This window comes from Delphinapterus leucas, chromosome 11 (assembly GCF_059928025.1).
Source record: "Delphinapterus leucas isolate spDelLeu-1000000601 "Yukka" chromosome 11, BTC_Dleu_Yukka2, whole genome shotgun sequence".
Lineage (NCBI taxonomy): Eukaryota > Metazoa > Chordata > Mammalia > Artiodactyla > Monodontidae > Delphinapterus > Delphinapterus leucas.
Window position 1 is genome coordinate 60,823,991 of NC_143139.1, and position 27,149 is coordinate 60,851,139.

Sequence of the window (27,149 nt, forward strand, 5' to 3'; positions counted from 1 at the left end):
CATTTATTAGACTAAGAAAAACGCCCACTTCACTGTGTATACATTCACATATTATTTTAAAAACAGAACAGTAAATTAAAACAAAGTGGAAGTTACAAATCTGAATAGACTTTTTTTGAACATGCAAATATGTCTTGCAGAAAGTTTCAAATGTTGGAAAAGGACATATACGAAAGCAAGATGAAACTAAACAAGAAAAACAAAAAAAAAGGGCACTCATAAACATAGGTTGTATATTATGTCAGACCAATAAATGAATCCCATTTTAAAAGATTTTCTATACCTCAAACTAGCAAATCAAATCATTATTTTAAAAGCTGGCCCTGATGACTTCCAAGTTATTTAAAATTACAGCAGATAAAGCAAAAGGCTAAGTCTGGTCCAATACTTTGAATTTCAGCTAAGTGCAAATAAGCAGATGAGTAGCTTAAAGTGCAATGACCACATAAAAGTGTTCAAAAGCCTTAAATAGAAAATACTGCCATACTGTACACTAAGTTTTCAAGGGTAATTCCAAGGTAGGCAAAGCAAAAAGCAACACATGAAGGACTCTTTCTTTAGACTGGATAAAGGTGGCTTCCTAAAAACATGAAAAATAATCATCTTAAAATGTCAGCGAAAGTATTATATTTGTTAGAAGCCAAAAAGGGCTCAGCCAAAATACTTCTTAGACTTTTGTTTTCCATGTATAGGGATTTAAAATTACTTAAAAATTACTCCTTTATTTCTTAAAAATGTGATATTATAGATAAAATCCTGAAGCCTACAATACATTATTGACCATTGTCAATAATGCAGAACAGTTTCAGATCATGACTTTTTACCAAGTTTGCTTATTAGCGATATTAGGTAGTAAATTCTCTTCCTACTATCCTCCTCACCGCTACCATGAGATAGAAACCTACATCCCCACGCAAATGGCTAAGATCAAAAGGACTAAGACCATCCAAATCCAGGTTAGGTTAGAATATAGAGCAGCCGGAACTCTATTCACTGCTGGTGGGACTACAAATAGCATAGTCACTTTGGAAAACTATTTGACAGTATCTCCTAAAGCTGAAAGTACTCATATTCTAAGACAGAGCACTTCTGATCCTAGCTACACCCAACAGAGATGAGTGTGTCCATGTTCGTTAAAAGACAGGTACAAAAATGTTCACAGCAGTTTTATTCATAATAGCAAAATCTGGAGCCAACTCAAATGACTATTAATAGTAGAAGAAATGAATACATTATATTCACACAATGAAATGATACACAGCAATGAAAAAGAACCAATTACCAATACACAAAACAACAAACAGAATAATGAGTAGAAAAAGCCACCTCTCCCCATCAAAAAAAAAAGCACATATCATATACCATATGATTCCATTTATATAAAAATCAGGAACTAGCAAACCTAATCTATGGTGCTAGAGGTTGGAACAGTGGTTTATCTTTGTTGTAGGAGGAACTGACTGGGGTGGGCATGAGAGGGTCTTCTGGGGAACTGGGAAATGGTTACACATATTGATACATAACTAAAAATTCAAAAAGTTGTACACTTAACTATGTGTAAGTTATGCCTCAATAAAAAATTTTTTTAAATTCAGATATCCTTCCCTATTCTTCTAGTTTATTAGACCTCTCCTGCTATGACATCCTTTCTTACTTAGTCTATATCCCTTTAACATATCCTGCTCTGGGCTAATTCTGATTCATTCATCAATAATGATGATAATTATGGGGATAATTAACATAATAATATTTATGAAAACAACAATAAAGCAACCAATATCCACTTGTAGGAACATTTGTGATTTTTTGTTGTTGTTTTTACGGTACACAGGCCTCTCACTGTTGTGGCCTCTCCTGTTGCGGAGCACCGGCTCCGGATGCCGCAGGCTCAGTGGCCATGGCTCACGGGCCCAGCCGCTCCGCGTCATGTGGGATCCTCCCGGACCGGGGCCGAACCCGTGTCTGCATCGGCAAGCGGACTCTCAGCCACTGCGCCACCAGGGAAGCCCAACACTTGTAACTACGGCTTGTCTTTTAATTCTATGCACGGTCTCCTTGATGAATAGCTCTTGATTTACTACCTCTAATCTTTAAAACAATGCCCCCCGCTAAATATTAGGAATATTCTATATAACTGAAAAAATTGAGGCTCACAGGAATTAAGTAACTTGACAAATGTCAATAAGTGAAAGTATCAGAGCTAATTCAAACTTAGGTCTAACTTTAAAATTCATGCTGTTTCTAGAATGCCAGGGTGTGTCTCAAGATCCAAGGCCAACGTCTTCTGGGAGCCTTGCTTAGATTGTGTAGGCATAGAGTTAGCTGTCTCCTCTGAGACACAGCACTTGGTACATTTGTACTACCATATTTACCACAACGTACTTCAATTATTTGTTTTCATGTTCATGTCACATACTTGACTGTGAGTTCCTTAAAAGAAGGGTTTAATTCTTATTCATCCTTTCAAATACAAAGTTTGATAAACTGATCCAAAAATTAATAAAAATGGACTCTACTTTTACTTGTAGTGGCTTTTAAAAATAGGTGAAATATAGCACACCTTCAGAAAAATGCATAAAATGTAAAGGCATAATTTAATGTATACAGTGATTATTTGCATAACCGCCACCCAAATCAGGAAATACAGAATTGTCAACATCCCATAAGAACTACTCCCCACCTGCCCCATGCCATTCTTGATCACAATCTATCTATTCTTCTTTCCCTCAAAGGTAACTACCTTGACTTTTGCAATTATTATTTACCAGCATGTCACAGCACGTATTTCATTCATTGTCATTGCTGATTAGAATCCTACCGCATGACTATATCACTATTTATCCATCCATTGTTTGGGCTGTTTCTAGTTTGTCCCTCTTACAAACACTGGTGATACGAATATTCTTGGAAATGTATCCTAGTAGACATATATATCCATGAATATCTCTAGGGTTTAAACCTAGAAGCAGAACTCCTAGGTCAGAGTATATGTGGGTCTTCAACTTTAAGAATACCATATTGTTTACCAATTTGCTTATTTTTCCACTAGCACTGTGCGTGAGTTCTCCTTTCTCCATATCCATGGTAACACATCAATATTGACAGATTTTTAATATCTTTGCCAATCTGTTGGGTGTGTGTATCAATGGTAAATCAATGAGATTTTAGTTTGTGTGTCCCTGATTACTAATGATACTGAGCACTATCTCATGTTAATTACCATTTTAATTTTCTCTTTGTGAAGAGCCCAGATCTTTTGCACATTAAAAAAAAAAAAAACAACTCATTGTCTATCTACATTAAAAAAACCTCATTGTCTACCTTTTTCTTAATTTATATAGGAATTCTTAATGTTTTCCAATTATTGGTTCTTTGCCAGTTATATTTATTACAAATATCTCCCCATTCTACGGCTTGTCTTTTAATTCTATGCACGGTCTCCTTGATGAATAGCTCTTGATTTTAAGGTTGTCAAATTTAGCAATTTCATTCTTTTAACGGTTAGTGCTTTTTGGTCTTAAGAAAGTCTCCCCTAAATCTGTGGTCATGAAGATATTTTCCAATAATGTAGTAGTAAACAGAGTTTACTTTCTCTTACTAATTCAATGGACTATGATTCCTGAATAAATTAGCACTCTGCCCCTAATTCTAATTTGTTAACAGAATACAAGTGTTATCAGCATTGATAAGGTATAAGCTTTTTATATACTTCAGTAAAATTTGGTTCATTAATGTTTAGATATAATACAGCAAGTTTTATGCTGCTTTAATCTTGTTAAAATGAGATTATATACACATATCTACAAATGCAGATTGAATAAGTATTTACAAAATATAGAATTGCTACATAAACTATACTGAATACAGCCAAGAATCAAGAAATTGTATAAGAAAAAAATCTCCGAGAAGTCAAAACATACTAAACAGATCTATCTATGTACTAAAGCTTACACAGAGTGTCTATCTATAAACATCTTTGTTCAAAGTCTATTTATTCCAATTTCTAGGTACATGGACAAAGGGTACCATTTCTATTTTATAACTCATCATAAAGAAGAAGGCCATACCAATACATTCCTTAAGGTAGAAGTAACAAAAAAAAGGGGGGAGGTAGATTTTCCCAAGGAAAACTAAAATGATAAAAGGGTTGTGGTCAAAGTGGTAAAACAAAGTTATCTTTAAATATCACTAATGTAGAACCTCTCTTTCTCTAATGATGTCAGATAAATCCATAAAATGTCCCAGAAAAAATTATATTTTTTACTTTTAACTTAAAAGAAATACATAAAAAGCCACTTCTTTGAAGTACCTAATTCTACTTCTTAGCTGATAAAATAAAACATATTTTTAAAAGCTTTTTATCATGGCTGGTTGTAATAAAACTGTTGGTTGTATTAAGAGGAATATGGAAGCATCCCTATGAATATGATTTTCTCTATTTCAAGAATTAGAAAACAAAGCCAACCATTTACTTTTCCATTCAAACAAATCTATCTAGAATGACCTTCAATATTTTCTTTGAGAATAGAAACTGACAATTCTGTCTTCAATTACCTAATGAAGTAAAAACCAAATTTCTAAACAGGGAAGTTTTCTATTGTTTAGTAAGGTAACCTGATTATTCTTTATATTAAGTAGGCTCATGGCATGAAGGTCAGCAAACATGTGCTAGCAAGCTTGCTGGCTTAAAAAAAGAAAATCAAGAAGACAAAGACAAATACAGAAATGGAACTAAGTCACACTGTAAAAGCAAATAAGTACAGTATTTAACAACATTAAAAACATTTCTGTGTGTTGCATTTTCAGAGCCACTTGTGAACATAGACAAATAGTAAAATTTACACCATTTTGAGAACATTAAGAAAGAAGCATGATAGTAATCATGCTACACTAAGACTAAATTACGGACTATGAATGTTGTTTAAAGCTTATGCTACTTAGGCAACAGTTCAGGACTATGGTTTCCAATTCTTTTCGGAAACCCTGTTAGAAAAGAAAATGAAATCAGTGAATTTACAATAATTTACTTAATTGCCCAAGTAACACTTTCTACAAGTTGTTTCATCATCTCAAAAGAATGCATATACTGCCTAGCGGCATGAATATTCACAAAAAGCTAAGAATAAAGGTTAGTGTGAAAAATGAAAATATAATTCGAATTTCACAAAATGTGTGTCAGAAAAATATATAAACAATTAGGGCGCAGTGGTTGCGAGTCCGCCTGCCAATGCAGGAGACGCGGGTTCGTGCCCTGGTCCGGGAAGATCCCATGTGCCGCGGAGCGGCTGGGCTCATGAGCCATGGCTGCTGGGCCTGCGCGTCCAGAGCCTGTGCTCCGCAACGGGAGAGGCCACAGCAGTGAGAGGCCCGCGTACCGCAAAACAACAACAATAACAACAACAAAACAATTAAAACAAGCACCAGTTTCAGTCAATACTTCTTTACCATGAGTATTAAAAGAATATTTTTATTTTAAAAGAAAAATACAACCTTAAAAGAGTAGATATGATTATGTAGCAGCTTAATATTTTGAAAACAAAACAGAAATTATTTATATTTTAAAATTTATAACCAAATATTTGCTACAATAAATCTTTTTCAAGCAATAAAAGATCAGCTTACATCTACATCTCATTGACCAAGTGTTTAATGTCCGAATCATAGCTGTCAATGCCTAATTTCATTTAATAAATACTACCAGAAAAATAACATTTTTTAAGCAAAAACTTATGATACCCAAACACATCTAACAACACAAAGTAAGGCATTTCCAAAATTATATTTAGGTAGAAAACTTCACGTTAGTCAGGACTTAAGCTATTAAAGTTTAAACTGAACATCAATTTTCACATAGTTACTATTTTGCTTGAAATAGTCTAACAAGTATCAATATTAAATATGTGGGTTTCATTTGCAATTGGTTTATCTATAGAATTTTATCTGAAGTCTAGAAAGGGCTTTATTTTTATCAAAGGGTTATAATATTTATTGCAATAGTTAAAGCAAAAATTTATGCTATCAGCACTCAAGATTCATACTTCACTGAATCATTAGTTTTCAAGTTCAAGCTTAAAGAGACTGTAAAAGAAAATATGGAAAAGCCAAGCCATATAGCAGCAGTTACTAAAATCTAACCTTTCACTATAGAATTGTTTTGTTTAAACAAAAGCAGTTTTAAGATGTTAAAACATCTAGTTTATTTTAAAAAATCTATAAGAAATTAAGAAAAGAATACAAGATTAAACAAACAAACCTGGCAACGAAGGAGAAAGTTCATTGTATCCTCCAAATGAAGCATTCCGGACCAGCTTTCGGCCATCAATTCGTGGAGGAAATAAAACAGGCGAAACCACAGTACAGGAAGAAAATCTACGTTGTTGTGAGCTCTCTTCCTTCATGGCTTAGAAAGTCTATTTAATGTATATGCTCACCGAGAAGCCTACTTAGACGAATATGGCAATGACAGGCTTTTCTCTCACATCCAAATATAGCAAAACCCACCAGCACAAACAAAGGACACACATTTAACAGCAAAGGAGAAGGACCAGAGACTGTCAAATCAGCAATAAACAGATAGAGAAAGAGACTGACAGAAAAGGCACTAAGTCATGCTGCTGGGGTTTTTTTAAAAAATGAACTGATAAACAAGAAAGGCTATTCCACCGTTTCACCTTTTTATCAAACCAGTAATGCCTTGGGTTGAGTTGCTGCTTTAGGAAAACAAAGCAAGATCAATACTTAGAGATTCAGGCTGAAGTAATAAGATCAGTTTCTCTTTTCCCAAAAAACGCAATCCTCTTCTCATATCCATTACATTTTTATAGTATCGGCCACATTTCCCACCTCTTCCAATTCTTTCCTTTCCAGTTTTTGCTTACTTTAAAAATGGATATACACATAACACTGTTTATCTTTCCTGAAGCTTCTAGATTTATATCTAATCTACTGCTTGCTTCAGCCATGATTAAGAATTCATAAGGAAAGATATTCTTTCACACTCGGTTCTGATGGATTCCAGCGGCTAAAGCAGAGAACAAACATTTAAGTTTTACCTCTAGTAGGGATATATGCATCATTAAGACAGTATTAATGCAAACCAATCAACAGAAAAGATTAAAGGGACACCATTAATAATGCTGCATGCCCCAATATATGTTTCTTTGAAACAGCTGCTGTAGTTCCTCTTCATTACATTTAAACTTTTCAAAATATATAATCTACCAACAAGTATTTTCCACTTAAAACTCTTATTAAAAAAATGTAGCATTATTATCACAGTAACAGATGGAAATATCTTTCTTTTCTAGGTTAAAACTACGTGACTGGTATGATCCCACATCATTAAATCTAACAGGAAAGACCCATAGCCAAAATGATACACTATGTCGTCTCTTTATTCCTAATCTTTAAAACTCCAGAGAATTCTTTCCTACTTATATTAAAATCCATTTGCCTCACTCTACACCTTAACTAAAATTAAAAACTCTAAGTCAATTACTTTCTCTATATACTCTAGACTGCTTTTTCTGATCACAGTTCTTTCAACCTGGAAATACACCTCCTTAGCTAGACAACAACAACTCAATTACAACTGATTTAGTGGTTCATTTTATAGACCTTAGTATAAGATCTGTTTCCTTCCTTACTATGCATACACTTCAAGGCTGGTTCTCCACTCATATACAACAGCATCCCATATAGTCTCAGACTGTTTCTCTTCACAAGAAAGGACACTTAAAAATAAACAAACAATATATACATAACATATTATTTCTTTGACAAAGGTATTTCAAAATCAATTAGTGGTAAAAACAGTTTATGGTTGATACCTACAACTATAACAGGTTTTGTGTGTTTGTTTTTTGGGTTGTTTTTTTTTCTCTTTTCTCCATGCCATGAAACATAGATTACCATTTAATACAGGCAAAAGAAAAATAATTATAATTAATTCATGCAATGGTACTTGGCTCTCAAGACATGAAGAATATAACATCAAAAAAGGCATTTATAGTATAATGGTTAAACAGAATTTTAAATTAAAACTGCCTGGGTCCAAATCCTAGCTCTATCCTAGCTGGATGCATTTGAGCAATTGACTTAATTTCTCTGGGTCTGTTTCCTCATCTATAAAATGCTAATAATATTCCCTATATTACAGGATTGTTATAAGGATCAAATTGGATAATATACATGTAAAATCAAGAACGGTTCCAGGTTAAAAAAGATACTGACCTCATGTATTCCCTCCTAAAACTTGACAAAAATGACAGGAAACGAGTATTTTTTAAAAAATATAAGCAGGTATGGGTATGTAGCCTACAAGCATGTATCCAGGAGAAGATACATCAACAACATAAGTTTGACAGTGGAGAGCATGAAAGGAACTTGTAGTCACTGTCCTGCAGATTCAGGAAAGCTTAACCACAAACCAGCAGTGGTAAAAACTGAGAACTAATCCTACTCATGGCGAAGAATTCTTGTGCATATAATTTACAGAACCAAGATGAGGAATCAGACAAGTTACTGACATCAACAATACTGAAATCAAGACAAAAATACAGACAAGGCCTTCAAAATTAGAAGGAAATGACTTCCAATTTAGTATTCCATACCCAGTCAAATTATCAATTACATATTAGGATAAAATAATTTTTAGATATGCGAGGTCTTAAAAATTTACTTTCCATGAATGTTTTTAAAGAATTTACTAGAGTAGCCATTCTCACCTGGGGTTCTACAATAGAAATAGGCCTAATGCACTAAAACATCCACTCTTCAGAATGAATTAATTTTTTCTCCCATGCATCTATAATGGCTCTAATCATGTACCATATACTTGGGAGAATTGAGAAAATATTCACCTATATTATTTTCCACAGGCCTTCCTTACTTCCCTCTAAGGAACTTCCTTGAGAAAGGCTATACAAAAATATATGATCTAGGGCTTCCCTGGTGGCGTAGTGGTTAAGAATCCGCCTGCCAATGCAGGATACACGGGTTCGAGCCCTGGTCCAGGAAGATCCCACATGCCGCGGAGCAACTAAGCCCATGCGCCACAACTACTGAGCCTGTGCTCTAGGGCCCGAGAGCCACAACTGCTGAAGCCCATGCTCCTAGAGCCCGTGCTCCGCAACAAGAGAAGCCACTGCAATGAGAAGCCCGCGCACTGCAATGAAGAGCAGCCCCTGCTCGCCGCAACTAGACAAAGCCCGCGCAGCAATAAAGACCCAACGCAGCCAAAAATAAAGTAAATAAATTCGTGCCCCGGTCTGGGAAGATCCCACATGCCATGGAGAGGCTGGGCCTGTGAGCCATGGCCGCTGAGCCTGCGCGTCCGGAGCCTGTGCTCCGCCAACGGGAGAGGCCACAACAGTGAAAGGCCTGCGTACTGCAAAAAAAAAAAAAAAAAAAAAAAATATATATATATATATATATATATATATATATATACTTTGCCAAAAAGTGATGGCAAATTAAGAATGCATGGAATACAGGAAACAGGATACTGAGCTTAAAAAACTGTCATCACCAAACATCTCCTACTATCTCTTTTTGACCCAAAAGACAAATTCTGTGGGTGAGCTTTGCCCAAATTCTTTTCTGACCTTGGCTTGTCTTGACAGTATGCTGATGAAGCTTTTTCTCTTTCTCTCAGCCCCTGATGTCTGGATAAACTGAGGATACTCCAAATATGTTGAACTGTTTTTTCTTAAAGACTTTATTTTTAGAGCAGTTTTAGATTCACAGCAACATTAAGAGGAAGGTACAGATATTTCCCATATACCCCCTGCCTCCACACATGCATGGCCTCTGCCATTATAAATTTCCCACACCAGAGTAGAACATTTGTTACAACTGATGAATCTGTATTAACACATCATCATCACCCAAAGTCCACAGCGTACTTTAGGACAGAATACCCAACCTTTCTGGCACCAGGGACCGGTTTTGCGGAAGACAATTTTTCCACAGACCGGGGGGATGGCTCAGGCGGTAACGCGAGCAAGGGGGAGCGGCAGATGCAGCTTCGCTCGCTCGCCTGCCGCTCACCTCCTGCTCTGCGGCCCGGTTCCTAACAGGTTCCTAACAGTGAAAATGGGGTATTTTCACTGCCCTAAAAATCTTCTGTGCTTCAACTATTCATTCCTCCCTCCTCTCTAACTCCTGGAAACCACTAATCTTTACTGTGTCCATAATTCTGCCTCTACCATAATGTCAGGTAACTGGTATCATACAGTCTGAAGCCTTTTCAGGTCGGCTTCCTTCACTTAGCAATATGCATTTTAGGTTCCTCTATGGCTTGATATCTCATTTCTTTATTTTTTTTTGTTAATTTATTTATTAATTTTTGGCTGTGTCAGGTCTTAGTTGCGCACGCAGGATCTTTCGTTGTAGCGTGCGGGCTCTTTGCTGCGGTGCGTGCAGGCTTTTCTCTAGTTGTGGCATGCGGGCTCCAGAGCGCGCGGGCTCAGCAGTTGTGGCACATGGGCTCTCCAGTTGTGGTGCGCAGGCTCAGTAGTTGAATTGCGAGAGCCCAGTTGCCCCGCAGCATGTGGGATCTTAGTACCCCCATCAGGGATCAAACCCATGTTCCCTGCATTGGAAGGTGGATTCTTAACCACTGGACCACCAGGGAAGTCCCGATATCTCATTTCTTTTTAGCTCTAAACAATATTCCACTGTCTGGATGCATCACAGTTTATTTATCCTTTCACCTACAGAAGGACAAAACTTGGTTGCTTCCAAGTTTTGGCAATTATAAAATAAAGTTGTTATAAACATCTTTGTGTAGGTTTTGTGAGGACATAAGTTCTCAACCCCTTTGGATAAATATCAAGCAGTGTGACTGCTTGACCATATGGTAAGAATATGATTTAGTTTTGTAAGAAACCTCCAAACTGTCCTCTGAAATGATTGTACCGTTGTGCAGTTCCACCAACAATGAACGAGAGTTCCTGCTGTTCCACATCCTTGCCAGCATTTCACGGTGTCAATGTTCCAGATTTTGGCCATCCTAATAGGTGTGCAGTGGTTGTATCTTGTTGTTTTAATTTGTACTTCCCTGATGACATATGACATGGAACATCTTTTCATATGCTTACTTGCTATCTGTATATCTTCTCTGGTGAGGTGTCTGTTAAGGTCTTTGGCCCATTTTTTAATCGAGTTGTTTTCTTATTGCTAGAACTCTTTGTATATCATTGGATAAGTCCTTTCTAGGTGTGCCTTTTGCAAATATTTTCTCCCAGTCTTTGGCTTGTGAGCTCATTCTCTTGTCACTTTCTTTCACAAAGCAAAAGTTTTAAATTTATATGTTCTATTTTCTACCTATTCTTGGTAGGACATGGTGAACTAAAAGGCAGAAAATACCTTTCATGACCATGTTACTGTAAGGTATCTAGTACCTAAACTGCAAGCTATGATGAACCCTATGTATCCCAGGGCTCACTTGCCCAGTGCTTTCCAAAGAAGAGATTCCTGTTAAACTCTCAAAGAAATCAAAGCCAAACTATAACCCAGAGACTCTATTCAGCTTATCTTTTCCTGGGAATCGTTATGACTGACAAGGGCCTAATTTCCAAAACATACAAACAGCTCATAGAACTCAATAACAACAACAACAAAAACCCAATAAAAAAATAGGTAGAAGAGCAAAGAAGACATACAAATGGACAATAGGCACATGAAAAGATGCTCAACATTGCTAATAACTAAAGAAATGCAAATCAAAACTACAATGAGGTATCACCTCACACTGGCCAGAATGGCCATCATTAAAAAGTCTACAAATAACAAATGCTGGAGAGGGTGTGGAGAAAAGAGAACCCTCCTACACTGTTGCTGAGAATGTAAATTGGTGCAGACACTATGGAAAACAGTATGGAGGTTCCTTAAAAAACTAAAAAGAGAATTGCCATATGATCCAGCAATCCCACTTGTAGGCATATATCCAGAGAAAACGCTAATTTGAAAAGATACACACACTCCTATGTTCATAGCAGCACAATTTGCAATAGCCAAGACGTGGAAGCAAGCTAAATGTCCATCGACAGATGAATGGATAAAGAAGATATGGTATATATACACAATGGAACACTACTTAGCCATAAACAAGAATGAAATAATGCCATTTGCAGCAACATGGATGGACCTAGAGATTATCATACTAAGTTAAGTCAGACAAAGAAAGACAAAAATCATATGCTATCACTTATAAAAATATGATACAAATGAACTTATTTACAAAAACAGAAATAGACTCACAGACATAGAAAACAAACTTATGGTTACCAAATGGGAAAGGGGGTGGGGAAGGGATAAATTAGGAGTTTGGGATTAGCAGATACAAACCTATATATATATGTATAGCTGAATCACTTTGCTGCACTATACCAAAACTAACACAGCATTGCAAATCAACTATACTTCAATAAAAAATCTTTAGGACTTCCCTGGTGGCACAGTGGTTAAGAGTCCGCCTGCCAATGCAGGGGACATGCGTTCGATCCCTAGTCCGGGAAGATCCCACGTGCCACAGAGCAATTAAGCCCGTGAGCAACAATTACTGAGCCCACGCGCTGCAACTACTGAAGCCCACACGCCAAAACTACTGAGGCTGCATGCTGCAACTACTGAAGCCCGCGCACCCAGAGCCTGTGCTCCTCAACAAGAGAAGCCACCACAGTGAGAAGCCCGTGCACCGCAGCAAAGAGTAGCCCCCGCTCGCCACAACTAGAGAGAAAGCCATGCAGCAACGAAGGACCCAAATGCAGCCAAAAAAAAATTAAAAATTAAATAAAAAAAATTTTTAAAGACCTGCAGCATAATCACATTTACTGTGCCTTGCTGGCTAGATTCAACTACTGTAAAACTTATAGCAAAGCTGAACATTCTTCAAACATATCTGGGTTAACATTTGAATTTATCATCTCTCTCATTTTACACTACATTATCTATGTATGAAAACAAGAAAAATGACAAAACAAGAATGTTGTAAGATCATCATAATAGTTTTGAAAGTCATGTGAAACACTTATATTAGAAATAGATTTTGACCTATGGATAAACTTACTTATTTTGAACATGCTTCTCAAAATTCAAGTTACCATTCATTGGTAAGTTGAAAATCAATTTAGTGACTCACAAATAGCATTTAAAAAAAATGAAACAGAATAAGCCAAGATAGGAAATATTAGAGTGCATCATACTCTGATATTAAAAGGCGAGTTGTTTCATCAATCATTTAAGACTTTTTTTTTTAACATCTTTATTGGGGTATAATTGCTTTACAATGGTGTGTTAGTTTCTGCTTTATAACAAAGTGAATCAGTTATACATATACATATGTTCCCATATGTCTTCCCTCTTGCGTCTCCCTCCCTCCCACCCTCCCTATCCCACCCCTGCAGGCTGTCACAAAGCACCGAGCCGATATCCCTGTGCCATGCGGCTGCTTCCCACTAGCTATCTACCTTACGTTTGTTAGTGTGTATATGTCCATGACTCTCTCTTGCCCTGTCACAGGTCACCCTTCCCCCTCCCCATATCCTCAAGTCCATTCTCCAGTAGGTCTGCGTCTTTATTCCTGTCTTACCCCTAGGTTCTTCATGACATTTTTTTTTTCTTAAATTCCATATATATGTGTTAGCATACGGTATTTGTCTTTTTCTTTCTGATTTACTTCACGCTGTATGACAGACTCTAGGTGTATCCACTGTTTAAGACTCTTTATATAACTACACACACACACACATTATGTTTTGGGTAGTGACATAAAATGTATTTCTTATATGGATCACTGTCAAAATAGGAAAACACTGACATAAATGATATTATTCCTTTTGAAATTCCCTAACACTAAAAAGAACTAATAGCTCCTTGCCACTAGAGACCAACTACATATATTATCTTTGGTCTAGGGACTCTTTCCATATTAAAATGGCAGACATTTGAGCAGAGGAAAAAACCATGAAAGGCCATAATAAGAAGATCTTTAGATGTTCCTGCTATATGCCCAAAGAAAATGCCCAGCTTCAACTTCTTTCTATAGAGCCAAAAGATTAGGACTGGAGAAGGCATCTCACTGTAATAACAGAACTCCAATGAGTTCCCTGGACAAATTCCAGACCATCTTTATTTTAAAAACAGATGAAGCAAACATAGCTGATATTCTGAAATCATCTAATTTGGTAGTTGGAAAATCCCTCTAAACTCTATAAAGTTCCATATGCACACTCATGATAAAATATATTGATTTAAATTATGATGAAAGTATTATAAGAGCTATATACTTTATCTTGAATCCCAAGATAATAAACTTAGGCTTTAAGAGATTTTAAAATCCTTAAAGCAGCAAGAAGAGTTGGAAAAAGATCAAAATACTGAAAACAAAAATCAACCAATAAGAATTTAAGAAAGTATTATGTCCAAACATGAAGAGAACCACTGCCCTAAAAAATGAACTAAATATCTGAGGGTGGTACTATACAAATTCAGCAGTAAGTTTCCTTATAGAGCATGAAATTTAAAAAATAATATAGCTATTTACTATTATTTAAGCAGCACAGGGTTAGCAAAAAAGCCTATTAATAACCTTTCAAAGAACATATAAATTAAGATGGTTGATAATGACCTTTGCTTTAAAATATAAAACACAACAATAAAGTTCTCAGTCAATTTCCATCCTCCAATATGACAATTAATTTCTTAGCTGTAATTAGTAAAATTTCATTGATGATTATATGGCTTGAAAATTATACAAAGCAATCTTATTATCCCACATTACCTCAGAAAATAACTGTAGCTTCTCAGCATTAAATACGTTCTCAACTTAACAGCACATGTAAATGCACATACAAAATTAAAAGGATGGCTTAGTATAATTTTAGACTGGATAGCATTCTTGTCTATATATCCATATTCACAGCAATAAGTGTAAGACAGTACTTTCCTTTGGATGAAAAGTTCTTTGTAATTATATTTGTATATTAGATATTCATTCATTCAATAAAAATTTAATAAGCACCTACTTTGTGTTAGGAATTATGTTAAGCACAAGAGAGTTATGAACATAACAGTCCCTAATTTCTGCTCTTACTGAGCTTTCAACATATGTGAGTTCATGTTCATTAAAAGTTGATTGAAACTCGGAGAGTCTATTTCCACAAAGTAAATGTTAAATGAAGTGCTTAGGTTTCTTTCTAAGACTGTTCACAAGAATCTAACTGAAAATGTACTAAGAGTACCTATGAATGTAACCATCATAATACTACCTAATAATTATATAGTAATAAGCTTTCAAAAGTGTTTTCACATATGTTCTCAATAGATTCAAAGAACAACAACATGACATACAAAAGGAGTAGTATCCTGGTTTTACAGGTAATCAAGCTCTGAGGCACATAGGCTCAAAGTCACACAGTAAACAAGCAATAGAGCCAAGATTAGAATCCAGCCGTGAGAGTAGTGTTTACTTTCCCCCCTGTCTCCTCTTTCTGCTTTCCCTAAGCCTGCCAACACAGATGCCAGCATCAAACCATTTTGTGGTAAGGCGAGACTCAAAGATGGGGGATAAAAAACATGATCCCAGGCTACAGTAGGGTCTGCAGTGGGAAGGGGTAAAGTGAGAAAAATCTTAATGATAGTGAAGAAGAAAGGGGAGCCTATAGGACAGAGACCACTCAACTAGATTATCTTTCACACATAGGGACAGTTTGTAAATCAGGGACTTAATTAAAAACTTTTAAAAAATCTGTTTCAAAAATTCTTCCACTAGAAAGCTGTGCAAGTATCATGTTAGAAAAAAGCTACTACACTCTTTCCTTCCATACAATTGAGTTCTCAAAACATAACAGATAAAGAAAATCCCACTCCCCACTGTACCCATTTAAATATGTTAGTGTTCCACAAGTAACTAGTCTTCCAGCTCTTCTCTCCAAGCATGGGAACCAAGTTATAAGACAATATTGCTTGTTTTAGGACGGCAAGAATGGATACTGATCTCTCCATTCCCTCTCTTAGCTGATGTTCAAATATTGGTGCTAATGCTCACATCTTTTTACTTACCCACCAGAGACTCAATCCAACTCTATGCAAGCTTTGGAGTTGGATATAAATTAAATAGGCTGGCACACTCCAGAAATTTCCTAATGATGAGCCTAACAAGGTCCTGAAGAAGCTATTTTGATTCCACAGTTGTAACCACATATCTAACTAACTTCATGGTCCATTACTCTATCCAAAATACAAGGATTTCCTTATCTTTTTACCCTATACCCACAATCTCCTCACATAGGAAAATGACATAAACCTATGGTTCACAGAGTTTGAATTTGGGGACCAGTAAAATTTCCCCCCAAAACAGTAGCACTGCTATCAGGGTTCTCATCTTGAGAAGACATAATATTTTTTTAAACCTATAATTCACAGTCTTCATCAATTCACAAAGGGATATTAAATATCATACAGCAGGAAGACTATAATCTCATAATAAAGACGGTCCTTTACACTGAAGGAATTTCACTTAGTGAAAAATTGTAATAGTGTATTTATTTTTCTCATCTACTTACAGAACTAGGAAAGAACCACATGCACCAGCACTAGCCCACAGACTATACCATTAAAAAAAGAGAGATGCATTTATTCTAAGGACGTATACACAAGAGTGAATATAACATGTGTACATTTTAAACATTATTAATAAAAATGAAAACATAGGTAATGACCACTAACTTAAGAAAGAGAGCATTTCAAGTGTCTTTGATGGCTCCCATGTATGCTTGATTGTACACACCTCCCTTCTAATCAGAGTTAACCATTATCCCAAATTCTATTTTACTCCTTCTATTGTTCTATCATGTACCTATCCCTACACAATGCATTGATTCTCTTTTTTGGCTGTGTGGCGCAGCTTGCAGGATATTACTTCCCCAACCAGGGATCGAACGCATGCTCCCTGCAGTGAAGTGTGCAGTCTTAACCACTGGACTGCTAGGGAAGTCCCTTGATTCATTTTATTTTCTTTTTCTTTCTTTCTTTCTCTCTCTCTCTCTCTTTTTTTTTTTTTTTTTTTTTTTTTTTTAGCTACACCATGCAGCATGCAGAATCTTAGTTCCCCAACCAGAACCTGTGCCCCCTACAGTGGGACCACTTAACTGCCAGGGAGGTCCCATGCATTCATTCATTTTACTTATTTTTAAACTGTACATAAATGTCATCATACTGCATGAACTTTAATTTGTTTTGTATACGCTTCCACACTGATGCCTGTAGCTTTAAATCATTCATTTCATTGTTGCATAGTATTCTACTGTATGAATATAACTATGATATTTATTCATTCCACTGATGATAGACATTTGGGTTTTCCCCATTTCTTTTTTTTTCTATTACAGACAATTTGCTGGTACACATTTGTGAGAGTTTCACTAAGTCTAGGATACACTAAGGAGTATGCTCATCTTCAACTTTACTATGTAATATGCCAAACTATTTTCCAAAATCACCAACATAAGCATTCACTACTAGTAAATGAGAGTTCCTGTTGTTTCACGTCCCCACTGACACTTGTACTTGTTGGACTTTAAATCTAGTGGGTATAAAATGGAAATCCATTGTAGTATTAATTCACTTTTGCCAGTTTCCTAATGTTAAACATCCTTACACACTTACTGGTCTTTTGTGTTATCTCTTCTGTAAATAGCTATTCATGTCTTTTGTATATTTTTGTAGTGGGTTTTGGTCTTTTGGGTTGATACATAGGAGTATTTTATTTTTCCTAGATATTAATTCATTGTCAGTTATATGCATAGCAATTTGTTTCTTCACTATTTTTGTGGTATCTTTAGATAAACAGATATTCTTAACCTCAACAAGGTAGAATGGGTCAATCTTCAGTTTGAGAGGGGTGTGTGTGTGTGTGTGTGTGTGTGTGTGTGTGCGCACGTACGTGTGTGTGTCTTGTTAAATCCTTCTTTACCTTAAGGATATAAAAATATTTTTCTATGTTTTGTAAAGTTTAATAGCTTTATCTTTCACATTTAATCTGGGATTGATTTTGTATTTAGTAGAAGAGATCTATTTTCATTTTTTCTCATACAGATAACTAATTTCCCCCAAACAGTTTATTGAGTAATATGTCATAAACTGAGTTTCCATATATGCTTGAGTCTGTTTCTAAGTCTCTGTTGTGTTTCATTCATCTCATTGTCTCTATCAGCATGAATACCACCTATCTTATTTGCTAGAGCATTGTTAAGTACTAAGTAAGCCCTGACCCTTGTCTGGCTCTGCTTCTTCAGGAATGTCTTGACTCTTCTTTGCCCTCTGCTCTCCCTAGAGAGTTACACAGCACCTTATCAAGTACCATGAAAAAAATCCTGTTGAGACATGAATTCAAAACACATCAAACACACAAAATCAATCTGAGAAGTGACATGCTAATAACATTGAATTTTCCTATCAGAAACATGGTATGTCTCTCCATTTATTGAGAATACATACTCTTAGTATTATACTTTTCTACTTAAAGGTATTTCACACCTCTTGTTAGAATTATTGCTATGTACCTTATTTTCTGTTATTTTAAGCGGTTATTTTTTAAATTGGCTCCCTTCTCTCAATAACTCTTACTAACTCCCTTACTTTACCGACAGGTCAGTCACACTCTAAAAATAAATTTTTAAAACACCATGTCCAGCATTCTGATGTTCTTACTAAGAAGGTTTTCTCTGAACATTTAGTTTGCCATGTTACTGGAAGTGAAAGTTCAGCTACATGTTTTCATGTTTCTTATGTTTCCCTACTTCTTGTCCCTAAACTTCGCAATCACAAATTAAACTCTTGAAGGCAGAAGCTAGGAATATCATTTTTTGTTTGTTCTTGCTCTCTAGTACAGAAGTAGGTACTAAGCAGGCTAAATAAAGGCTGGCTTGATAGAGGAGACCCTTGGAAAATCCTGTACTCCCCAGCTGGTATTTGTCCTTCTGTTACAAACATCCTTCCTCCACCTGGAAAAAGATGAGTTTGCTAAACTTTCAGTGTTTCATCCTTAAATAAAATTTAATATATGTTCAAAGTTACCACAAAGAAATGGAAACAGAAAAGTTTCTATGAAACTACTGTTTATCTTCTCTCAGAAATTATGCAAATATTACTTGGTAAATTAAACTGATATTATCTTGCTATATACTCATTAAAAATACAGAAAGCTTGCCTCCACATGCCTCAAATAAGGAAAAGGAAAATTGTAGCAGCTAACTCTACAAATGAAACTCTTTTACCATTCTGGCTAAGAGGGAGATGTCAACCTCTCCGACTATGAAAACAATTGTGGGGTGGAAATCCCACCAGAAAAGAGCTGAGAAACTAGTGCAGGTATTTTGTGACAATCCTTCACTGTTATCTTAATAAATAAATAAATTGGGGGGGGAAGGAATATATGAACGTTTATGGGGAGAAAAGCATCCTTTAGCGTTCTTAATGTTCATCTTACTGCTTTGTTAAAGAAGCAATTAGTAAGGACTGGCAAGGATAAGACAGACCCTCTCATCTTTGTAAAGATGCTTAAAACAAAGCTGAATTATTCATTCTCACTTTTCAATAAATGATTTCAAAGTATTTCAGTTTCCCATGTAGGAACAGCCGAAGAATACAGATATTGCAACATTTCACAAGAGAGATTTAGAAAAATATTTTATTCTTATTTTCTTAACTTGCCAAATATTATATTCTCTTTCATTACTTAATAGGTACTTTCATAGCTCTATGAAGCAACTCCCCAAACACAAGGAATTTCAAAACAGAAAACAACCGTGTCTTACGAAATAACTTCAGAAATCTAACTTATTGAGGGCTCAGAAACTTAGAAGAAAATCAACATAATCTCTAATTTATACTATTTCTAAAGAAAACAATCTACCATAGCACAACATCTAGGGAAAAAAAGAGAGTGGGGGTGGGGAATAAATTCAAGTTTTCTTTTAGGTAAAACAATTTTCATGAAATATAACACATGTGTTCCAGAACATACTTGTTAATGTGTGTATGATCTCATATATGTTCAGAATTGACCCTAGAAATGTCTTGCCAAGGAAGGAGGAATTGCTTCGTTTCAGGGAGGAAACTGACTTCTAGGTCTCCTTTGGTCTGTGAGCCACTCTACTGAAGGTACTCAGAATTAGTCACCTGAGATTTTATTAACAATGTCTAAAATTGTCACCCTGAGGAATCTGGTATGATATCTTCACAATAGTACACTCCCTGTTAAAGAAAATCCCCCTTTAAAGTTTTCTGTTAAGTTAGAAGTATTTGATATAGACCCATCACTCCACATTTAATGCTGCCAGAGCATTCAAGGTGAAGGGACTTCACAGGTTTAAGAGAATTTACTAAAGGATAAGAGAAACTCAATACTAAGTGTAGACATTTTAATTCAAGCCTAGATAAACCAAACATGGCCTAAATTAACTTTGATAAAACTGATTGAGCAGGTAAAACTTTTAGTTTTCAAAGTTTTTAAATTTTAAACACAAAAGTTAGTTTGAAATGGATTCATATAAGTTTTGGCACAGCAACATTTTACATTCTCTCACAAAGCACTACAATTGAAAGATGGTTTTTAAAAAATAAAACCGTGAAAATAGCTTTTTATGACCAGAGAAAGAAAGGGTAGCTACAAGATAAAATTTAGTAACTCATCAAGCTTTGATAATAATCTCAAACGTGATCTAGAGGGAGTAGAGCATCTGTCTGTGAGATGAGCTATAATTTAGTCTCTAGGCTGCCTTAGCATTGTCCTTATTCAAAAGTACAGGGAAAAGGGAGACAACAAGCCTAATTAATCTACAAGTCTTTCTTTCTTGATAAAAAACTGAAATACATTACAGTCAAACAAGTCAGCCTAAAACAAATACCATTCTACTTAAGAGATTGTAATCATACTTAAGTTAAAACTACTTTGAACTGGTACTTAGTCTTCAAACAGGGAAAAATATCTGGCAAATACACAATTTTTGGAATAATCCAAATAATTCATCATCATAATCTAAACAGATAACAAATGAAAGATTATATTGATGTGTGTGGTGGGCTTTAGTGAGGAGAGCCAGAGTCTCCCTAGTTCCTCCAAAAAAAAAAGAAAAAAAATCCTAAAATGATGGAAGGAAACCACAGTGCAAAAAAATAAACTTAAGTTGTTTTTAAGGGAAAGTGACCCACATTAAATTGGTATGAATCAATATGTATAAAGGAGACTCAGCCAGAAAACAGGAACAGTGAGAATCTTTGCCATTCTAAAGCACTCGCAAAACATAAATTTCTATCACCATACCATGTATAAAACAGAAAAAGAAAATAGCTGATCTGTAATTCACTCCAGTATAGTTGAATAGTTAAAGGCTATGGGCTTTGACAGTCCCGAATTTGAAACCTGCCTCTGACACATACTAGTTTTGTGAATTTGAACAAATTTCTTAACATCCCTAATCCTCAACTGCCTCACATGTAAAGTAGACATAGTAACTGTGCCTATATCTTGCGGGGTTGTTTCAAAAGTTAAATATAATTCGAAATATAAACCTTTTAGTATAATGGCCAAACTCAGTAAGTGCTCAATAAATGGTAGCTATTAGTATGAGTCCAGCAAATATCAGCAAAACGAATGTCATATTAAATGAATGAATGAGTGAATGAATGAATCAATCAATCAATCTGTCTGTCTGCCTGGTCATCCACTCTCTCTCGTTAGCAAACACAGGAACAATATGACACGTGAGGTTCATGTTAGAGAAGGGGCTTCCAGCACGTGAAGATCACCTCCAAAATTGCATTCATTCATTAAAAAATGAGCCTATAAGCTTCACAGTGGCAGGAACCAGCACATAACAGGTACTCAATAAAGATATTTATTCACATATTCACTTATTAAACATAAAAGTACCTACTATGTTGCAGGTACTATGTGAGGCATGGGGGAATATATACTTATTTTATATATATATATATATATATATATATATATATATATATATATATGACAAACAGACATTTATTTACGCTCAACAACTCTCTTCCTTTTACACTAACCTGCAATTATTTTATCAGTTCAGTATTTGTCTATAAGAGAGCCCTTGCCCCTACAGCCACTTAACACAATGCTTCCAAGCCGTCTACTGATCCTGGCATTTCCTCCTACAGATCCTACCCCGCCACCAAAGCAGTCCACCAAGCTCATCCACCAAACTCCACTCCCTTGCCAGCATCCCACACTCACTCTGCCACCATTCTTTTGTTGCGTACACCAAGCAAGGCCTAACGTTACAGAAGAAAATCCCATACTAGGTCAGACTGATACCAACCTAAACGCTACTTGGCAATCCCACTATTATGGTTCCTCCACTTTCTAGCTGTATTCCTAGTCCAGTGGATCCCTTAATCTTCACAATGGATCCCATCTCTGAGAACCTGCCTTATTAATTCTCCTTTCTACTATAGTATTTCTCTCTACTGTCTTTCTCCTGTCAATGTCTGAACATGCTCAAATATCTCATCTTAAAACAAATCTCCTTTTTGTCCCATGTTCTTTTTCTATCTACCCTACATATTTCTCCCCTTCAAAGGCACAATTCCTAAGAGTTTGCTATCTTAACTGTCCCCAATTTCTTATCTTTCTTATTCCTCATCCTATTGCCATCTAGCTTCATCACTGTTTCCAAAACTGATTTCACAAAAGTTATCAAAGATATCTTGTCAATGGATAATTTTTCAGTTGTCTTAACTGGCTTTACTTTTGAGTTATATATAAAACTGTAGGTCACTCCCCTTCCTTCATAAAACCCTGTTTCATTCTCCTGGGATATAACATTCCTTTACAAATCTTCTTTGCCAATCCCTTCTCCAACAGATCCTTAAATGCTGACACTTCTTAGGACTGTATTCCAACTCCTTTCTTTTCTCAAACTACAATTCTTTCCAAACTTTTCACAGCTCACAATGAGAAATATATTTTACATCAAGTGTGTGTGTGTACACATATGAGTATCAGATAACAATTTCACAGATCAGATTAAGTAAGCTCTGATCTTTTGATCCTATTCTATTTCATTAAAAAAAAAACTGTACTGTCTGAGAATCACTAAACTGATCTACACAATTGTTGTAACTGTCTTCAATTGCTCTATTTAAGCTGATGACTTCCAAATCTACATTTCTAGTGCCTAAGTGTCTGTTAAATTCTAAACCCATAAAGCCAATTTCCTCCTCAACAGCTCCACATGGATAAAGTCCTTCAAACTCACCATGTCCAAAATTGGAGTTCTCAGCATCTTTCCCCCAAACATAGTCTTCCTCCATAGTCCCCTACCTTGGTAAACTGCTGAACTAGTTTCCCAAGCAAAATACCAAGGAGTCATTGCTGAGCCCTCCCTCTCTTTTTCCTCTGTCACCCCCCAACCCGATCAATCACTAATCCCTGAGAAATTTTCCTCTATATATTTCTCCACTTTTTTTTTTAAAACTCACGCAACTGTCACTCTCATCCAGGCTGTATTCACCTCGCCTGGACGGTACAGTCTAGTAATGAGTCCTCTCTCATATACTGTATTCTTCCAAATTTATAAATGCAATTCTAATCATTTTGTGTTGCCTACTCTTACAGTTATCTATTGTACAATAAACCACTCAAAACGTAGTGGTTTAAAACACTAAAATTATTTGCTCATAATTCTACAATTTTGGCAAACTGGGGGAGGGGGGCAGATGGGGACTGCTTGTCTCTAATCCACATAGCATCTGCTGGAAATCCCAATATGCTTTCCTCACTCACATTTCTGGTCCTTTAGCTAGGTGACTAGAACAGCTAGGGGTTGGCCAATTTGGGCTTTCATACAGCTGTTAGTATGTGGATGGTGAGACTTTTACATGGAAGCTGACTTCCTCCAATATACAAAAATAGAAGTTACCAGATCTTTTTAATGCCTGGTCTCAAAAGTCCTAGAATGTCACTTCTACTACATTCTATTGGTCATAGCCAATAGACTGGCCAACAGACATGGCCAGCCTAGAACTAAACAGAGGTAGGGGTGGAAGAGGAATAGACTCCATTTCTTGATGGGCAAGTTGTAAGGACATATAGAAAAAGAGCATGTGAGATGAAAGACATTGTTGCAGTCATCTTTGAAAAGGAAATATACCACTGTCCACCTAATTTACATTCCTTCCACATGCCAAATATACTCAATGCCCTTCCCCTAATCAAAATGTCATCCTATTACAGCACTGGCTGTAAGGCCAGGATCTTGTTATCTAAATTAGGTTCAAATGCACATGTATTCCTTGGGTTTAGTTCCGCATATATGGTTCCTTTTTCTTTTAATTAAATTTTTTTTTTTAAATTTCTGGCCACGCAGCATGCAGGATCTTAGTTCCCTGACCAGAGACTGAACCCATGCCCACTGCAGTGGAAGGGTGGAGTCTTAACCACTGGATCACCAGGGAAGTCCCCATATGGTTCCTTTGATACAGCTCCTCTTAAATCAAAATCCCATTGCCTCAAAAGATAACTTATCTGCCCCAGTGCAGTAAGCCAGGGATAGAATTGCAATAAGACACTTGAGTTCAAAAGCTGTAGGGAATAGGGAGTTACACAGAAGGCACATATCAGTGCCATAGCAATTGTGAAATCTGCTAGGGACACGTCATCAGCAACTTGACTAGAACAACAGTTCTGCTCCCTGAAAACAGTCCTCTGTTACTGTTGACTCTACACTCTGGGCTCCAAGCTCGGAGCTCCATCCTCGGGTCACTCTTCCTATTTCGTAAGAAATGGTCCACGTTTGCAACAGTGTAGCTTTCTCAGCTTGCTTCCTGCCCATATAAGACTGGGATTCCCCACACATACAAAGGTTCTTTTTAGTTGAACTTTGTCTATCCTTTTCTGTCTAAGCTGGTGGTGCTTTGATTAGTACCATCCTTGTAAAAACTTTGTGGATTTCCTATGAATTTTATTGGAAATAACTCAATTAAACAGACATCACACCCACTAATCTCTGAGATAGGCCACTTCCTTCTTAGGGCTGTCTGTCATGGTACTGTAGGACAGCAGACTTAAGAGCTTTGAAGCTCTTTGGACTAGCTGAGACATTCTTGTAAGGTATGCCTTTAAGACTCTTTTCAGTGCTTTTCTCTAGCTGAAAGGCTCTAAGAGGCATTGTCTTAAATCTTTCTGAGGTCTCAACCAAAAAAATCTTACAGAAGAACTCTTGATCTGATCCTTATTTTGAGGTCATTTTTTTGCACCCCGCGATTTGGGAAGAATTAGATAAGCAGAGGGAAGGGAGAGAATGTTCCACGATGGAGAATGAGAATAAATAAAAGCACAGTCTTATGGGGAACAGGGAAGAAAGTCATCTAGCTAGGTTCATGATGGGGGAAAATATAAAATGAAATTGGAAGGGAAGAATAAAGTCAGAAATACTAACAGCTCTAACTACAAGATTATGAAATCTGTAATTTACGCTCTTTATTGCTGGTTTCTGCTTGCTGATCCAAATGTTGCTATATCAGATACACTTAGAGAGCTTCACAAATACACAGACTCACCCTAGAGATTTTGAAAGGTTGGAGAAGAAGCTACATCTAAGCAAAGAAAGCTCCCAGGTGATTCTCTGATACAGCCAGACTTAGGAGTCACTGCTCTAGGCAACAGTCAACCACTGGCTTTTTGAGAATGGGAGTGTCATAAATGCAGATACCTAATGAAGTTTTCAGTTATAAGCTTGAATAATAAAAATCTGTATTCTCATTTATAATTTTCTATTTCTCTTTATTCATATCATTTCCCTAAGAGACCTACTTCATAGGATCCATGTGTTCTCTGACCAATACATCTATAAGAACCCCAGTCCCATCACAGTCTCATCTTAACATGTAACAATAATTTTCTGTTTGGTTGTCTTGTTAAGAAAGATGAGCCTGGTATATTGGAAGGCAAGTTCCTAAGAGGAGTTAGGATACTATGGTACTAAGTAATGTTTGTATGGAATAATAAGGACCTGACCTAAGACGATGATAGTTAAGAAGGAAAATGAAGATAAACACCAGAGCTGTGACACTTTAAACTTCTAGAAGAAATCACAAAAAGTGTTCTTTGCAACTTTAGGGTAGACAAAGATTTCTTTAATGGGGGGAAAAAGAGCTCGAGTCATAGGGAAAAACTGATAAATTGGATTTCATCAAAATTAAAAACATCTGTTCTTTGAAAGAAATCATTTAGACAATGAAAAGGCATGCCAAGACTGTAAGAAAATACAACATATACAGCTAGCAAAGGATGATACTGAAATATATTTTAAAATTCTTAAAACTCAATAAGACAAGCCAAATTTTTAAATGAGCAAAAACATCTGAACTGACACTTCAGATATACAAGTGGCCATTGAGCATATGAAAAGATGCTCAACATTATTAGTCATCAGGGAAATGCAAATTAAAACCACAATGTGATATTACTATCCATCCACTAGAATGGCTAAACTAAAAGAAATCAAGGTTACAGAGCAACTGAAATGTTCATTCACTGCTGACAAATGTAAAATGGTATAACTACTTTGGAATACAGTTTTGGCCATTTCTTATAAAGTAAAACATACACTCATCATATGATTTCACAACTGTACTCCTAGATACTACTCAAAGAAAGAAAGAAAAAAAACTCCACATAAAGCATTGTACACATTATGGAGTTATATCAAAAGACACAGGAGCCAGAGTTAAGGTTTGTAAAATTTGAGCCTCAAAAATCTAATGACTAGGGCTTCCCTGGTGGCGCAGTGGTTGAGAGTCCACCTGCCGATGCAGGGGACACGGGTTCGTGCCCCGGTCCAGGAGGATCCCACATGCAGCGGAGGGGCTGGGCCCGTGAGCCATGGCCGCTGGGCATGCGCGTGTGCTCCGCAACGGGAGAGGCCACAACAGTGAGAGGCCCGCGTACCGCAAAAAAAAAAAAAAAAAACTGACTAAATTGATCAAAACTTTAAAAATATAAACCTCTGGAGTCATAACTAGGTTCAAATTTTAGCTCTATCACATATTAACTGTGTAAACTACATTAAGGAAATTACCCTTACCAACTGCTCAGTTTCTTCATTTGTGAA

At 36.2% G+C, this 27,149-nt stretch overlaps 1 protein-coding gene across 9 annotated transcripts in view; it reads right to left on the reverse strand.

Moving 5' to 3' along the window:
• Positions 1 to 27,149, reverse strand: part of OSBPL8 (oxysterol binding protein like 8) — a 195,713-nt gene that overhangs the window by 64,469 nt on the left and 104,095 nt on the right. Inside the window, exon 1 of one of the 9 annotated variants that reach the window (XM_022559913.3) lies at positions 6,254 to 9,331. The exons of the other annotated variants lie outside the window; for them this stretch is intronic. Within the exon in view, the coding sequence (XP_022415621.1) occupies positions 6,254 to 6,398 (145 nt within the window). The 5' untranslated portion in view covers positions 6,399 to 9,331. Of the gene's footprint in view, positions 1 to 6,253; positions 9,332 to 27,149 lie in introns of those variants that run through there. 9 annotated transcript variants of the gene reach the window in all.